Source organism: Heloderma suspectum, chromosome 3 (genome assembly GCF_057233095.1).
Source record: "Heloderma suspectum isolate Gila_16-S chromosome 3, 16-S_ref, whole genome shotgun sequence".
In the NCBI taxonomy this organism is placed as follows: Eukaryota; Metazoa; Chordata; class Lepidosauria; order Squamata; family Helodermatidae; genus Heloderma; species Heloderma suspectum.
In genome coordinates, this window is record NC_139460.1 from 74,728,976 (window position 1) to 74,746,609 (window position 17,634).

Sequence of the window (17,634 nt, forward strand, 5' to 3'; positions counted from 1 at the left end):
TGGCAAAGTCGGGAGCTTTTAAGGTAGGGATTGGGAGTCCTGCACCTACTCTGGAGTAAAAACGAAAGCTGCTGGACCCATATTTAAAATAATGCCTGCTTGCGCCCTGAGAGAGTTGGGCCGGGAAGCTGTTTCCTCGTCACCGTAATGTGCCCCTAGCAACCCCTTGGCGGCAAGGCCGGGCTTCGAGCCTAGGGCATCGGGCGCGACAGCAGGAAGGCGAGCCGGGCTTCGTTTGGGTAGCGGGTGAGCCCGGGCGCGTCTGCTTTCCCCGTTCAGTACTATCAGGGGCTGGAAGAGCCTCGCCCTGCTTTGCCGACTCTCGCCGGATTGGCTGACTTCAGCTTTCGCGCGGAGGAGCGCCGCCTCGCCGCGGCTGCGCCTCCAGGGAAGCGGCTGCTGAAAACAGGGGAGGGAGCCGCCGCCGGTCATTGCTGCGGCGCCTTCGGGAAGCGCCGCGGACATGGTGGGTGGAGAAGCGCGGGGCGTCCAGGGAGGCGCCTACGAACGCCTGCGGCCCTTCAGCCGGAAGGTAATTGCCGCTAGTGCGGTAATGTTTGTCTTTAAAAAGAGAGAAATGCGGGGTGGGGGGCTCTCTTCTCCCAGATTTAGGGAGGAGGGAGGGTTTAGTTAATGTGGGAATCCTGCCCGCAGCCCCAGATGGGTGGGATATAATCGTGTTTACTCGGTAGCCTTTGCATATGTTCAGAGGTGCGCTCTCCTTGAGTTACGTTCCAGGAAGGAAGCGTGGGATCAGATCATCCCCTGACGCCAAGAGAAGGGGGATTCACGGGGGCTGGTTAGATCGCAGGACGCGTTCCGCGCTGGAGCTGCGGGTTTCTGCAGGCTGCCTCCTGGTGAAGCGGATGGGAGGTCAAAGGTGGCACAGGAAAAGGAGCAGAGCTTCTCAGCCCTTGGCTGGCCTGGCCCCAGTCCAAACAAGCGTAGCCACGCAGGAACCAAGATCCCAAGCGGCTTTCTGCTTCGGTTATGTGCATGCGCTTCGCTTTCTAAAGTTATCCCTTAGTATTACCATTGAAAGCTCACCATAAATACAAAGATGCGTTGTACAGAAGATGGCGTGAATTTCAATTGCAGAAGTAGGGTTAGTTCTGCTGACTGCCTGGATGGCGCACCCCCAGATGTGGGAGCCGTTCTTCCATAATGCTCCCTATCTGGGCCATGAGAGTCGGTGGTGGAGTGGATGATGCACTCTGCATGCCATTGAATGCGCTGTTGGTCACTGGCCCATTTGACACAGAGGGCTAAAACGGATGTTGTATGGGATAGCTGAGATCATATTTGCATTAAACACACCCACTTAAAAGCAGCGCGGGGGGGGGGAATTGGATTGCGGGAGCAGTGCTCCCCGACGTGTTTAGTCCCTTTGCCTCACACCTTTTTCCTGATTAAAACTGTGTATGTACTGTGTACACGCATGCATCCCAAGCTATCAGCCATGCTGACTAAAAAAGACAGGTACCTGTATTGCCCCTGTTTCCCTTTCCCTCCCCGCAGAGAGGGAGACAACTAAGGGGTGCAGGGAGGAGAAGGTTTCACTTGGAGAAAATGGCACAGGACAAAAGGGTGGAATGCCCCCTCCTGGCACTGCTGCCCAGAGCCAATTTGTGCTCCACTCAAGGCTGCTTTTAAGTTAAAAGAACAAAAAACAAGACTCGGACATATGCCTTTGAGTCTTTCTTGTGCAATTTGTACCCAGGCCTGAGGATTAAAGAAGGATAGAAAGCGAATGAGAGTAATTTTTTATAAACTAACAATTTCCAGACGGGTAGCCATGTTAGTTTGTTGCAGAAAAAACAAAGAGGCTTGTGGCACTTTAAAATATAAATCAATTTATTTTGGTATAAGCTTTCATGGATACTGTCCACTTCATCAGACATCTGAAGTGTTAACCTTGAATTGTCAGATTTATATACACATGCTGGGGAGAGGTAAACTGTGTTGTCAAAGTGTGTTGAATGCAGAATGTCCTTCCAATGTGAGGTTAACATTTTATGCATCTGATGAAGTGGACAGTGTCCATGAAAGCTTGTGCCAGAATAAATGTGTTAGTCTTTAAGATGCCACAAGACTCTTCATTCTTTTTTAAAAATGTATAATCTAGACCATTAATTCCAAAACTATGTAATACAGTATCACTTAGCGTGCCCTGAGAAATAACTTACAGTGCCATCCTATGTATGTCTACTCAGACGTAAGCCCCACTGTTTTCCCAGGGAAGGGAATATAGGATTGCACCCTTAGTTAAGAATTGTTCAGGTTCCATAAAAGTATATGTGAAGTTAATAGGGTTTTTTAAGCCCAATGTGCATCACATTGCATCGTGTACACTGAATCTTATTTGCCCTTTTTTGCCAATGTATGCGGTTTGGCAAGGTCCTCCTTGAGTTCTTTGGTTTTACCATCCCAAACAGGAACATAGGAAGCTGCCCTATACTGAGTCAAAACATTAATCTGTCCAGCTCAGTATTGTCTACACTGACTGGCAGCACCTCTCAGAGTTTCACACAGGAATCTTTCCCAAATCTATCTGGCGATGGTAGGGATTGAACCATGCAAACCATGTACTCTACCACTGAACTATGCCCCCTGATCCCCTCTGAAGTAGTGGAGCTCTTAAGCAAACACCCAAGGGATGGATGCCTGCCGAAGACAGATGGCCAAGCAAGGAACAGAATTGGAAAGTTGAAGAAATCGGGAATTAAGAGCAAACCTCACCAAATTTCTAGGAAAAAGATGTATACCATAAATGTAAAAGAGTACTTGGGTCAGTGGATGGACTATGGCCACGGTGGCTTTGGCAGTGTATTTGATTTCCCTGGTTTTATATATTGATTTGAACTAGCAAGCCAAATCTGTGTGGCCTGTGTGTCTGTGTCTAAAGACATATTTTAGCTGGGGATGGGGATTGTTCAGGGTATAATTATCAACATTGTAGCATGTGAATAAGACCTTGGAAGCCATTCTTGTCACAGAATTTGAAATATGTTCCTGTGTCTTTTAGCCTCCTTGCTTTCTGCATAAGTCATTTCTACTTTTGCCTGTCCTAATCATCTTTAGGATTCATTATAAAATTAGCAGGCCTGTCTGTCCTGTGACAAGAACCTGACCAAAATCATTGCTGAACCTGGTTGGAACCACTCAACTCAGTTGTGGCAATGTTCTTTAAGTCCTTATTGTACACATATTCATGTATGTCTTTTTAGATGTACATGAGACAACAGGGAATCTAGACAGGTGCACTCGGTAAAGGTGCCATGCAGTTTGATGGTGTAATAATAGTAATAATAATATGCAAATTAGAAGAGTGTGTGCAAATTTTACTTGACATGCATCCAATAGCAAACATTTAGATGTGCTAAATTTCACATTTTTTATTTTTTATATAGGCTAATGACTGAGAAAGATCTTTGGTCTAGATTTGTTTGTTTGTTTGTTTTTCTACAGAAATGCAGCCCTGAAGAAAGTGCATCCTTTCTCAGCAAGATAACATATTCCTGGTTCAGCAGGTATAAAAGCTATACATGTTCTGTAAAAAAAAAAAAAAAAATCCATAGAAAAGTTTTAGGTAAATCAAGCTTAACCAGAATCTGAGAAGATAGGAACGTTTTTTTAAGCCTTCAATTTATTAAAGGTTATTTTTTTTATCACACATGTTCTGAAACGAATATACATAAGCACACAGATGTACTAGGTTTAGAGGTTTGGTAATAACAAGCAGGAGAATCAGATTTCCCAAGCCACATAGATATTTTGCTCCTTTTTCTGCTTATTCTCAGGGCTGGCTTTACCATTAGGCACAGTGAGGCAGCTGCATAAAGCGGTAGGTACTGAGAAACAGGGTACAGTGGCCCAGTGAGAACAGAGCTGTGGGCGCCACGCAGCCTGTCTTGCACCCCTTTGGCACTGTCCTATTGAAGTAAGATTTAAGTGTTGAAGTAAGATTCAACTGCCAGTCTGGTCAGCTTTTCTAGATGGAAAGTGGGGAGGTGCCATCTTGTCTGCCTCAGGCAGGGAAATGTCTTGGGCTGGTCCTGGGCTCATAGGAGTGTGGAGATGAAAATATGACAGTGCACCAGAACATCACTCCAAGCAACATCTTCTCCATGAAGTGAGCCCTGGGAAAGCATATTTGGGAATGTTCTCTGTCCTTGAAGAGGCAGCAAATACATCTCCACATCGGCCATGTTTTGTCTCTCTGGCCTAGATGTAGGAGGAAGTATAGCTATCGTAATCATAGGTTCCTTTGTCAAGCCTCTGGATGTTTGGTGTTCTCATGGTTCTTCCAATATTTATAGCACATGCCCAGTGTAGTATCTGAAATTAGATTGAGTCAATATTTAGCATAGTGAAGTGACCAGCATTTAAATAAGTGAATCATACTTGTCTGCTTTCTCTCCCAGAACGTCTTCTCATTCTACAATTAATGTCTTTAAAATTGTTAAAACCTCTTATAGAAGTTGAAAAGTCAAATCTAGTTTGATGAGTCAGCCATCACTGAGTCACTTAGGTTAAATACCCATGAGCATTACTCACTGTTTGTATGTTTTGAGCCGCAGGCTTGTTTTAGAACTGATGAGATAAAAAAGAACAATCATGCCTGTAAATGTGTGGCAGAGAATGTGATATTAATATCAGCTGCAAACCTGCATGTAATGGTGTGTATTTGTGTCTCTCTGGAATCAAAGGTGCTTGCACCTGTATACATATGGGTGAGGACTGAAGTCCATTTTATAAGGTCTGAAAGAGATAATGCTGGTCTGTAGGTTGACCAAATAATGGTTTTGTGATCAGCTGATCAACATGTCACTTCTTTTTAAGGGGCTTCCTTTTCTTCAGGCCTCAGTGTTTCTCATTTCCAGCTCTGCCTGTTTTGTCCACTGTTTCCAACTGTTGTTTACAGCAGGCCTGCAGAACCTGAGGCCCAAGAGCCAAACCCCAAATGGCCACACCCCTTCTCTTGGCCCCTCCCCTCTCCCCCAACCACTGATAGCTTGGTGGTTTTCCGGCTTTTGTGCAGTTTTTCTCCCGCATTTTGAAAGTTTGAAATGCTTCTCCTAAGGGTTAGTTACTGGTAGTAAGAGGTTTAGGGCACAATTCTATGCACTTTTAGACAGAAAAAAGTCCTACAGTTCCCAGCATCCCCAGCCACCCATGCTGGCTGGGGAATGCTGGGAGTTGTAGGGCTTTTTTCTGTCTAAACAAGTGTAGGATTATGCCCTTAAACTCTAAAATATGCTGGTAGTTTTGGCTCCACCCTTTTTGCCTTTGGCCCTCCCCACCATTGGAATGCGGCCCCTGAGAGCTTCCCTGAAATGGAATGTGGCCCTTGGGTTGAAAGACGTTCTGGATCCCTGGTTTACGGGAAGAACATCCAGTTTCTTCCTGATCCTGGCAGATATCTCTGTTGTGAGACTGGTCACATGGTAATCTTGATTGTTGCACCCTGAATAGGTTATTTTAGGATTCCCCCCACCCACGTCTTAGGCACTTCCCTCTGGCTTTTCTTCTGCCTGAGAGCCATCTTGTCACCTCCTTCCCAACTGTTGTCATTTGGGCTTATGTTTTGTGCTTCCCTCGCAGTGGAACACTCGTGTTCTGCTTCATGTGGGAAGAATACAACATGCACATTTTCATAAGTTGAAATGAATGATCCAGCTGTTAATACTCATAGTGTAGAACATCTGGCTGGGGGGGCTGTTGGAGCACGTTTTGTCCCAGTTCTTATTTTCCTGCATAATTGCAAAGCATGCTGTTGTATTGTGTCCTGCCAATGGACCAGGCCCATGCAACCGAGTGTACATTCTAACATTCCACAGACAAAGAAGCCCTCTGGGGGTGTTCTAATCCTCCACATGACTAGAACTGCATGAGGGAAAGCGAGGACAAGTGTGCTAGCTCCCCCCAGCCCCCTCTGTCACTGTCCACAAGTTGGAGGGCAGACATCTGTAGCAGGTTCTAAATCATGTGAGGAGCCTACATTTGCAGAGAAGGCTCCCCCACTACAGCCATTTTGGGTGCAATCCTATGCATGTTTAGATAGAAAAAGTCATACAATACTTTTTCTGGCTGGGGCATGCTGGGAGTTGTAGGACTTTTTTTCTCAACCTGGCTAGGATCCAAGGACTCACCTTGGCTAGGATACCTGCTTGGGCATATACCAGGATCTTGTGCTTTAGCCCAGGGAAATTTAAATTATTCACATTGTTCTTTGACTAACTGACCACCATGATAGACTATTTTTGAAATGCTTCTCATTTTCAAAAGCATTTTGTCATCTGTTATGGGGCACTGTGGTTTGAGAAAAACGGGTTTAGAGCCCCCCTTTGTTCACAGCTTCATGATTCTTGGGATCTTGCCCCCCCCCCCCTTAGGCTGGCTGGGGAATTTGGGGAGTTGTAGGACTTTTTTTCTGTCTAAACATACACAACTTTTCACAGAACAAATGAGAGTAAAGTATACAACTCTGTTTGCTTTGGTGGTTATGGAAGTATAATATGAGCTTGGGTTTTTCACCCCACAGTCACTTTACTTTGCTGATCCCATAGTGTTAGATTCATAAGAGAAGTTTTGTGGAATAAAAATCTGGATTTTCTACTATATGTGGTGTTATTGTTTTGCCTTTGTATTGTTCTGTAATTAACTTTTTTTTTTTTTTTCCTTTACAGAGTTATAACTTCAGGCTATAAGAAACCATTGGAAAGGGATGACCTGTTTGAGCTAAACAAAAGTGATTCAGCCTATGTTGTATGTCCAGATTTTGAAAAGCAGTGGAAAAAAGAATTTTTTAAGTCAACCAAGGACATACAGGTAATTCTGATGAAAATAAATACAAATCTCCATGTAGGAAGGCATGTGTTTCCAGAGGTTAGATTTATAAACGGGGCCTTGAGAAAACTAGAATCATTTTTTATCTCCTAAGAATTCCTGTGTGACCACGGATACGCTTCTTCTTTTTACCTCAGTGCTTCTCTTTTCTCCTCCCAGTCTGTCTCTTTAGATTGTAATGTCTCTGTGTTGCTTGCCCCAAAGATTTCCCTGCCCAAAAGCCTAATTTCTTTAGTAGGCAGCTGTTCAGCCAAGGGCCTCTGGAGTTTAGCTACCTCCCTGGGATTTCCTTCTTCCTTTAACTAAACGCTGAAGTCCTCCCTGGCCCAAGGCTGCTTTCACAGCAGTTTGTATATCCCCTCTCCAGCCCTGCCACATGACTACCCAAAGACTACCCACATGATGTTTCTGGAGTAGGTCAGCTGACTGTAGGTCAGGCCATCCACACGATTGCCTCATAGTCTATGAAACACAACACAGATGTCCTTTTAAACCTAGCAGAGTTGCTTGGGAGTCTGTAGTGCGTGCATCCCATGTGATTCGGTCTGAATGATGCAACTAGGTGGATGAGATCAAATCGGGTCGGGAAAGTCTGTACAATCCACCCTGCCTGCTTGAGCATTCATATGTGGCCCCAGTCACATGGCATGCACTCAGAGAAAGATGGTTCCTACATGTACTTGAGTAGTACAAAATTCTTCCACAAATGCTCCTTTACGAGTATTTGCATTGGGGCAGAAATGAGAATTGAATGTAAATGTGGAGTTGCTGCTGCAATTCGTTCTGCAGTGTTGAAAAACATCAACCTGCTTAACTAGCTTTTAAAAAAAAATCAAGATGTATATATAGTGAAAAGGTAAAAATGTAAACGTTGGGCAACACAACCCTAAACATGGTTACACAGATGCAATTCTCGTTGATTTCAGTGAGTCTTAATCCCAGGTTTACCTGTGAAGGAATGATGGCACAAGCACCTTTTGCAGGTACTCACCATACCCTCTTAAAACTGTCTAGTGGAGCTTGTGTTACTTGCAGTGACATCTTAAAAATTATTTCTTTATATCAACAGGAAGAGCTTAAAGACGGATTTGTAACAGAAGCAGCTAATCCACAACAGTGGCAAACCACCCAGAAGGGGCACTGATCAAAGACCTGATCCCTGTAACAGCTCTGTCCCTTCATATAGTACAGAAGTAGGCAACTTCTGGCTGTCTACTTGTTTTGGTCCACAACTCCAATGATCCCTCACCATTGGGTATGCTGCCTAGGGCTGATGGCAATTGTAGGCCAAAGCAACTGAAGGGCTACAAGTTTCCCACTCCTAATACAGTGTAATAACATATTTCTAGATCTATTGACATCAGCCATATTGTAAAAGCCTTTTTAAAATGTTCAGAACTTTTTTTATAATTATGAAAATAAAGTGTGGGTGTATTAATTGTATGTCTGCTAAGAACATATAATAATCTTCCAGCCACCTTCAATATGTTTCACTACTGAAATAGGGAGGGAGGGGCAGTTCAGATAAACGTTGTGTTGCCTTGAGGCTGCACATGGTTGTGCCATGCCCATTCCCAGGATAGTCCATTCCATTCAAGTGCTCCCAGTTTTCTGGGCTTTTTACCACCAACAGACATGTGGTGTTCTTTGGCTACTGAGCATGCTTAGTCTTTGTTAGGCTGTTTTGTGGTTCTTCCCTTAGGTTTTTTTCCCTAATTTTTTTTGTACGTCTGAAAAACCTGGGGTTCCACAAATCTGCTGATATCTTTCTCTTGTATGTAGGTGGTGCTGTTTTGGCTAGATAAGGACCAAGACGCAGAGAATGAGTTCAGTAATAGTATTTAAGGTAGCCCTAGGCAACTGTTAAGTCCATGTATGGACACTGAGCAAGTCCAGAAATAAGTCAGGCAAGCCTAGTGTGTGGGTTGGGAAGGCACTCACTACCATATTAGTCCAAACTGTTATGTCCGTGAGTAGGAAAATGATAAACGAACACAAATTCTACATTATAAATTGATCACTGCAATTAAACCAGGCTTCAAGGGGGGCAGATGTATTTCACACATTGGAACCATGATTTTTTTAAAAAATGTATGTTACATTTGGCATAACACAGAGGCACATAGGGTGTGTACTTCTGCTGATTTTGCAACAAAGGAGTATTTCTTTGGTGTGTTTCATCATGGTGGTAAGAAGGAATCCTTTGATGTCCCTTTAGAAGCTTGGTGCTTAGCATGGGTACAAAAGCACACAAATGCTGATGTGATAAATGCACAACGTGTCACAATATCTTTCGGCATTCTTTGTTTTAGTTTGATATTCTTTTGTTATAGGCAAACGTTATTTCAGTCTTTTCTGACTTCCCTATATGTAATCCACAGGCTCCTGCTTATAAAGATGCAATAGAGAATCCAGTTTCCCCAAAGCCATCACTCCTTTCCCCACTGTGGCAAACATTTAAATTTTTATTGCTCAAAGTCACTATTCTGAAAGTTGCAGCTGATGTGTTAGCTTTTACAAGTCCACAGATTATGAAGTAAGTTTACAAATCTGCCTAATGTATGCAATACCTTGTAAGACATATAAGTATCTTGTAAGGTATATAAATCTTAAATAATATTGGGCTGGCAGATCCCAATTCCTTGGGTTCTTGCTGAAGATCTTGCATGGATGACATTCAGTGCAAAATTTCACAAATACACCTGTATGTTGCAGGATGTATCGGTTCTCTGAGAAAAAGTAATTAAAATGAAGTGCACTATTCATCACCCTGTATCTGGCTAATGGCTTGCAGAAAAACAATCTACTCTAAAGCTTCCTAGTGATTGGCCTGGAAAAACTGAAGATGTAATTATTCCAAAGAGTCCTCAATAGCGCACAGCAACAGTGCCTGAGCTAGCATCTCAAGTGATTGTACATTGGCTACAGAGCCTGACCTCTGCTGGCTATTTGATTACCATACTATTACGATATTGCCTTGTTGATTTCTGTTGAGGACAGGTATGTAGCTTAAGTACTGGCTCGGTTTGGACATCATCCTAAACCACTGTTTAACATGATAAGAAAAAGCCATAGCAAGCCTTGGGCTCACGCATTCCCCCCCTTTTCCTCTGGTGCTGCCAGCAGGAGTTACAGAACTGTTCACTTCTGCTTTAGGTCAGTAATTTGTTGTGCTGTCCAAACTGACAAGCCATGGGTTATGACGCTGGCTTGTTTAAACAAACTATAGTTAACATTAACTATAGTTTAGGGTTACACTCTACAACATTAACTGTGGTTAATCAGAAGTGAAAGTGCTGGAGGAGGAGAGGGTAACAGGAGTGTTCAAGCCCAAGGCTTGCTGCAGCTTCTTACTGTCATGCTAAACTACGGTTTAGTGCGATGCCCAAACATGGTTATTGTGTTTGAGGCATAGCAGATTAACCCGGACTTCTCATCTTGGACACTGCCACGAAATGCTTATGTCTATAAGATGTGGTTTGTAGATTAATTTTAAGTGACTATTATGCGCTGTAGCCAATGGTGGCTTTGTGCTTGCAGAAAGTTTCTGCTTGTGCAAGGTGGAACACCCAACTTTGGCCCATCACCCCCACCTACTGCAGCTGTTGCATCATATACCAGCCCTTGGGAGCGGTTTAGGGAGGAGTGGAGGGTGAGCCGAAGTGGGCAGGGGGAATGGGTGAAAATCAGATGCCCTACCTTGCATGAGCAGAAGTGCTTTACACCAGGGGAATTCTGTTTTAAGATTGTACCTGTCATTTGTAGTTTTGTACTTGTATTAATAATAATTAAAAAGAATCTGCTGCCCAATTAATTACAGACACCTTTTTCCCGATTAAAAGTTTGTAATTGATTCAGCAATTAAACAGTGCAGCCCTTATAGCCGCTGCTATTTTCACAATTAAATTTAGGCATGATTCTGCCCTTACCAGTGGCACATGAAGTGCATGGGTTAGAGGTTGTGTGTGTGCAAGTGCACCAGAGGTCAAGTGCATTCTGGAATCTGCATCCAACATGCAGATTTTCTTCTGCTACAATGTTGCTGTTTGAAGCACATCTCTGTGCAGTGGACCCTGTGCCTCCCTGTATGCTAAGCCCATGCTCATCCCCTGTACATAAACAGAGGGCTCAATCCTATCAGGATAGGCAGCTGCCTCCGAACTCGGAGGCGACTGCCTATCCAGTGCAGGGCAGGAGATGCACAGCGGGGATCGTCCCCTCCACACTTCAGCCACCCTGCATTCACAGCTAGATAGTCGGAGCAGGGGGGCGTACGGCGCATAGGAAGCATTGGAATGGCACTTCAGCCTGCCCTGAAGTGCCTACCCCAGAAATGCCCCGTTTTCGCTGCTCCACACGAGTGCAAGGCACGGGGCCGATCTGCACTGCCTAAGAGGCAGCGTTGGAGGGGGTGGAGGTTCATTCTCAGAGAACCGACCTCGGAATGCAGGCTCCAAGGTCGGTTCCCGGGAACTAACCTGTCCTATAGCCATATAGCTGCTGACTAGTGGCCATAGGATTGTGCCCTAAGCTTTCTTAGAGCACAGCTGCATCTTAGCATTGCCTGCAGCCGAGGGAGGCTCCACGTTCAAGTTGGAATATTGCAGTTCACACAGGCCATGTCCCAGGAGTTCAGAGGATGTTAGATACCCATGGACATGGCGACTGGAACCAGGAGAACAAACTATAACCTGTTTGCCCTTCATCTCTTCTTAAGTCACAGGAGACAGTAAAACCATGCAGTAAAACCCATGCAGGCATGGCATCCAATGGTCAGGGTCTGGATGAAGCTTTGCATCTTGTGCTTACCACCCTTCATCCTCTAGATGCCATCTTCTGTTATAAACAGAGCTGCAATTTTCTGGTACTTTCTAAACAGGAAATGAGAAATGATGTAAACGTTGTTTAACTGCTGAATGGAAATATGAATAGAAGGAACATAGCTGCTTTCTGTAGGCTTGTAAGCCACCTTCCCCAACCTGGTGCCCTCCAGATGTTTTGAACTTCAGTTCCCATCAGCCCTAGCCAATGGTCAGGATTGGTGGGAGTTGTAGTCCAAACCATCTGGAGAGCACCAAGTTGGGGAAAGCTGATGTAAGCAGAGTGAATATGAGTCTTGGTAGTTGTTTGATCAAGTAGATCTAATGAAAATTTATTGGACTGTTCTAAAAATGAGAAGTAATATGGGCATAATTTTTTTTTTTCTTCGCAGAAAAATGATTCTACAGTTTGAGCATCATTCTGGTTCATACTGGAATGGTTATGGGTATGCAGTTGCCCTTCTTGTTGTGGTTGTTCTTCAGACACTTATCCATCAGGTTTACCAACGTCTTAACATGCTTACCGCTGTCAAAATTAAGACTGCAGTTGTTGGCCTTGTATACAAAAAGGTATTACGGCTGTATGTCACAATTGCGGGACTACTGTAAAATATGTTTCAAAATTATTCATTGTATTTATCTCCCCTTTGGGTGCAGGCCTTAAATTTATCCAGCTCTTCACGACAAAAATATACAACTGGTGAAATAGTTAACTTGATGTCAGCAGATATCCAGCAACTTATGGAACTGACCATCAACCTCAATCTCTTGTGGTCAGCCCCTTTCCAGATCCTGCTAACCATCTTCTTCCTATGGCAAGAACTGGGCCCTTCGGTGTTAGCGGGTGTTGGTGTGCTACTTTTGATTTTACCTATTAATGCTTTTGTTGCAGCCAAAATGAAGCAACTCAAGGTGAGGAATTTCAGCTGAAGTACTGTAGTAAATTGCTGTGGAGGCAGTAATTTGAATCTGAATGGGTTGTATCCCAACACCTCCTGTTCCCCACTGTAGCCTCTCTGTGCCCACTGAAAAGCCTTGTAAAGTTTGGGAAACTCAAAAGAAAGGCTTGGAATGTGGCATGGGGAGTTGCAAGTCGAAGGTGGGCATTGGCAAACACCAGGCATAGGCTCATCATTCTATGGATTGACCTAAGAGAAAAAGTGAGAAGGCCTTCTTGGTGGTGGCCCCCAGATTATGGAATGCTCTCCCCAGTGAAGGCTACCTGGTGCCAGCATTTTCATCTTTTCAGCACCAGGTTAAGACTCTCTTTTACTCCCAGGCATTTGACAGGGGTTTTTAATGTTGGTTTTTGATTGGGTCCTGGTAGTTAATTGTTTTTAACTTTTTCAAATTGTTTTAAATGTTTTATTTATTAACGGTTTATTATATTTTGCCATGTTGCAAACCACCCACAGAGATTTGGTTATTGGTTGGTATAGAAACATAATGAATGAACATTGCTAAATGGTATCTACTGAAACGTCTGTTTTTATAATGGCTATGGAATTATTATTTTTTAAAATAAAGTTCTAACTCATCTACCAGTGTAGGTACACATTAAACTGAGAAAGCTAACACAATCACTAATTAGTGACTGTGTTAGCTTTATCAGTTGTAATATAGCATATTTGGGTTATGCAGCTTAAAAATGCAGCCTTTACTCTTTTATTCAGAAATGTCAAATGAAGAATAGTGATCAACAAGTTAAACTCCTAAATGAAATCTTGCATGGAATAAAGGTAAGACAAATAGATAATGAATCTGTGTAGTTATTTAATCAGATGTCTGAGGACACAAGGTGTATGAGTCAGAGATTATTGATAGCCCAGACTTTCATTTAAGGACCAGTTGTCACCTTAACTGTTCTGTAACTTCTCTTCAAGTGAAGGCTGATACAATCTCCACAAATTTCTTAAGTAAGGAGCGCCATTAAATTCTGCTTATGGTTTTGCTTTCTTCAAAAAGAAATGGGTAGTATTTTTTTAATTACAAAATGTATGCACTAACCCTTTTTTAATGGAATGTTTTATCCTACTTTAAAATGTTGGCAAACATGCTGGCAAGTTTCCAAGATAAATTGTAGCAGCAGCTGCCAAGCGATATGAGTAGGAATACATTGCAGCAGCTATTTTGATGAAAAGGTACGCCGCAAGAAAAGTGGCCCACCTCAAGCTGGTACAAAGTAAGTGTATTCTTTTAAAAGAGAATTACAGGAAGCAAAGTGATGTTTGAGAAAATTGTCCATGGAAGCAATGGGTAGTATGCGATGTGGGCCTTGTATGGGCGGCCCAGGACCACCACCAGCAGTGCATATGCGGGCAGCCCCTACCGCGCGCAGCCACGATGTAGCGCTTCTGGGGGCAAGCACTGAAATGAGCAGAAATGCTCATTTCTGGAAGGGGTGCAATCCTGGGTTGTCCGTGCAAGGCCCACGTTGGCTACTATCCATAGAGTTTTGGTGAGCTTTCCTCTTGCAGACGGATGTGTTTGCAGCCTTTTGCTAGAGGTCCTTTCTCAAAATCAGTACAAAATGCAACTGACCAGTTGCTTGCTGATCAGAGTATGTAACATCAGTTCTGTGCCAGTTGCACTGGTTGCCACTGAGTTTCCAAGCCCAATTTTAATTGCTGGTGCTCACCTTTAAATCCCTAAAAAGCTTGGGACTAGATTATTTGAAAGATCACCTGCACTTATATAACCTAGTCTGGGCTCTTTAAAATATGCTTGAAGTAGTTCATATACTTCTGACACATTTTCATTACTCAGGTTCAGATTATTTGGGAATCTGTAGCTGACTTGATAGTAGATTATTAGATTGATCCAGCTTCCAATAAATAATCAACTCCTACTTCTGTAGGAGCCTGGGGAGGAGTGGACTTTATGTGTTATTATGGAAGGGTATCTGGTTGAGGTAAATTGTCTGACAGCAATAGATTACAAAAATAAGGTTCTTCTTTGGTCTTATGACAAATGGATAGGGAGACATTTTTCTCCCTGTCCTATAATACTAGAACGTGGGATCATCCAGTGAAGCTGATTGGTGGGAGACTCAGGACGAATAAAAGGAAGTCCTTCTTCACACAGCACATAGTTAAACTATGGAATTTGCTACCATAAGGCATATTGATGGCCACCAATTTGGATGGCTTTAAAAGGGGATTAGCCTTATCATTCATGAATTTGTCTATCAGTGGCTACTAGTCCTGATGGCTATATACTTCCTCCAGTATCAGAGGTGGTATGGCTGTGTGCACCAGTTTCTAGGGAACATGAGCAAGAGGGTGCCATTCCACTCCTGTCCTACTTGTTTCCCACGGGCAGCTGGTTGACTACTGAGTGAACAGAATGTTGGATGAGATGGACCCTTGGTCTGATCCAGCATAGCTTTTCATTTGTTCCTATGAGGAGATGCTACACCACCTGCTCTTCACATGCATGCAGGGGGAGAAGATTAGCTGCCTAAATTTTTAAAATCCATCTGTCTATACAAAACGTTTGAACATGAGTTGTATTTCAGAATATTGCTAACTGCCACTGGTGTATCAAAACATCACTTTCCATTTAGATTCTCAAGCTATATGCATGGGAGCCTTCGTATCAGAAAAAGATTGTGGAAATTCGGGAGCGTGAAATAGACGTTTTGAAATCCTCTGGATACCTGACAACATTCTCCATGCTGACATTGACTTGTATCCCTTTCCTGGTGTGTTTTAATGTGAAACTGTTGGGTATCTGTATTCTGTTAGGCATATGGAAACACAGTTGATAAAGAACTGCTTTGCCACCATGTGGAACTGACTGTACACATCCAGAGTTTTAGCACCTGCCGGTGCACAAACCATCAGTGTAGAAAGAAAGAATAACATCTGGACCAATTTGTTTAAACTTTATTTCCTGATTACGTTGAGCATGGGATTTTGTTTTCATGCTAATTTTTTTAATTGATGCCATAACGCAGTAAAGGTTTTGAGTGGGGAAGTGCTGAAGAAGACATATGGAAATGGAACAGGATTGGCTAAGGTTTTAGGAGAAGTTTGGGAGACCATAGCTTGGATCCTTATTTTCCTTCCATGAGTAGAACAGAGTTCATGTTAATGGTCGAGAGCTCTCCTGCCTCCCCTTTCCTCTGCATCCCCCTGAGAATCTCCTGGGGGTTGCTTGTCCTTGAGAATGCTGTGAGATATGGTGGTAGGGACTGAAGATGGAGGGGGAAGTTGGCAGACACCCTCACCTGTTATATGAATGGAGGAGCAACTTAGGATCCAAGCCGATGTGTCTTTTATATGCCTAATTATAATGCATGCAATGTAATGCCAGTTGTAATGTAATTATTCTAGGGTAGGGTTGGACAGCACGTGGCCCACGGACTGCCTGCTTCCCCCTGTGTGGCCCCCACCACCCTCCTCTGCCACCTGATTATTTTTGTTTTACAAATAAAGGTGTCCCTAGTGGCTGCAGAACATCAATAGGGTTAAATTTAGCTTGGAAACAAGCAAATGTAACCCTGGTAGTGCTGTATAGTGCTACGGAGTGGTTTGCAACTGAATTTTGGCGGCAATGCAGGAATATCTTTTTTGCTCTTTCCTTTTTTTGGTGGTGCCCTGTGAACTCCCCCGGAGCATATGAAGTTGCCCACCCCTGTTCCAAGGTATTGCTACTTTTGAACACACAAGTTCCTTTCAGCCTTGCACGCTGGTCACGTATTTTGGCTTCGGCTGCCTCTGAAGCAACATCCTTTGCATAGCGGATGGTCCGGAACCAGGCATTATTTATAAACTGTCTGAATGCCAAGATCTTAAAATTTCACTTGTAAGTAAGCAAAATTTAAGTAAAATGACACTTGGGAGATCTGTGTCATTGAGTGTGTCTGTTTTTCCCCCCGCCGCCCGCCCCCTGAACTTTCTGCCAAGAAAAACTTTTGAATTGGTGTCTTTTTAATGTCAGTAATGCTGAACTGAAGTGATTTTCAGTCAGTACTACTGGAAATAACTGCTCTGACCTATGGGGAAAGAAAATCATCACTTCTTTCTCTTAAAGGTCTCTCTGGCTACATTTGGAGTCTATTTTCTGTTGGATGAAGAAAATGTTTTAACTGCAGCTAAAGTTTTTACTTCGATCTCTTTGTTTAATATTTTACGACTGCCTTTGTTCGATTTGCCCACAGTGATTTCTGCAGTAGCTCAGGTAAGCATACGTTTGTGCCACTTCATCTTTAAGTTTGTGCATGTTTTCATCTTTTAGCTAACGTTTAACATCTATCCATGTTTACCACAGCTCATATTGTACGGGATTTTTCTAAAGTGCTTGGGCCTGTTTATTCTTTCAAAACCATCTCTGTGTAGCTTAAGATTTTCAGAGTATATGCTGATGAAAACGTTGCCAGCTTTCCCTCAACCTGGTGCCCTCCAGATGTTTTGGACTTCAGCTCCCAGCATTCCTGATCATTGGCTATGCTGGCTGGCGCTGATCAGAGTCAAAGTCCAAAACATCTGGAGGGCATCAGGTTGGGGAAGACTAGCCTATGCAGCAAAAATTATTTGTAAGATAAACCTCACAGTCCCGCCTGAAAGCCAGGTTCATCTAGATGTGATGCAAAAGGACTGTTTGTTTTTACGTAGGACTGCCCCAGTTGCATGTAGAGCAGGACTAGGACGACCCCAATTTTTAGAGCAAAAGGGGTGTGTGGGTGAGGGCAGCTCGTGCCACTCACCCACATCCATCCCCCCTGTGCAAATGTTTCTGCCCCATCGAAACTCACTTTCACTACCAGAGCTGAGGGTGGGGACAGCAGCCAGGCAGTGGGGCGGAAACCAGACTGCAGGGAGGCAAATCAGTACCAATTGCCATTTTTGCTCTAGAACTTCGACACACCACATACTTTATATATGTGATTGGAGCAGACCTGAGTTTAAACAAACAGGTCTTCCACTGTCATGTTTATCTTGGCCTTAAGACCTCCATTTTG

At 43.5% G+C, this 17,634-nt stretch overlaps 1 protein-coding gene across 4 annotated transcripts in view; it reads left to right on the plus strand.

Annotated features, from left to right (window-relative positions):
• The first annotated feature begins 386 nt into the window (after window positions 1–386).
• The window catches only part of LOC146349801 (multidrug resistance-associated protein 1-like), a 45,846-nt gene continuing 28,598 nt past the window's right edge, over window positions 387–17,634 (plus strand). For 3 of the 4 annotated variants that reach the window (XR_014789088.1, XR_014789089.1, XM_084843515.1), the window contains exons 1-9: window positions 387–532; window positions 3,469–3,530; window positions 6,690–6,831; window positions 9,231–9,385; window positions 12,062–12,239; window positions 12,327–12,581; window positions 13,343–13,408; window positions 15,235–15,372; window positions 16,707–16,853. Coding sequence is in view for 2 of the 4 variants with exons in the window: in XM_084843515.1 (XP_084699641.1) it covers window positions 464–532; window positions 3,469–3,530; window positions 6,690–6,831; window positions 9,231–9,385; window positions 12,062–12,239; window positions 12,327–12,581; window positions 13,343–13,408; window positions 15,235–15,372; window positions 16,707–16,853 (1,212 nt within the window). In the remaining 2 variants the exon portion in view is untranslated. The remainder of the gene's footprint in view (window positions 533–3,468; window positions 3,531–6,689; window positions 6,832–9,230; window positions 9,386–12,061; window positions 12,240–12,326; window positions 12,582–13,342; window positions 13,409–15,234; window positions 15,373–16,706; window positions 16,854–17,634) is intronic. The other variant, XM_084843516.1, reaches the window with a different exon arrangement.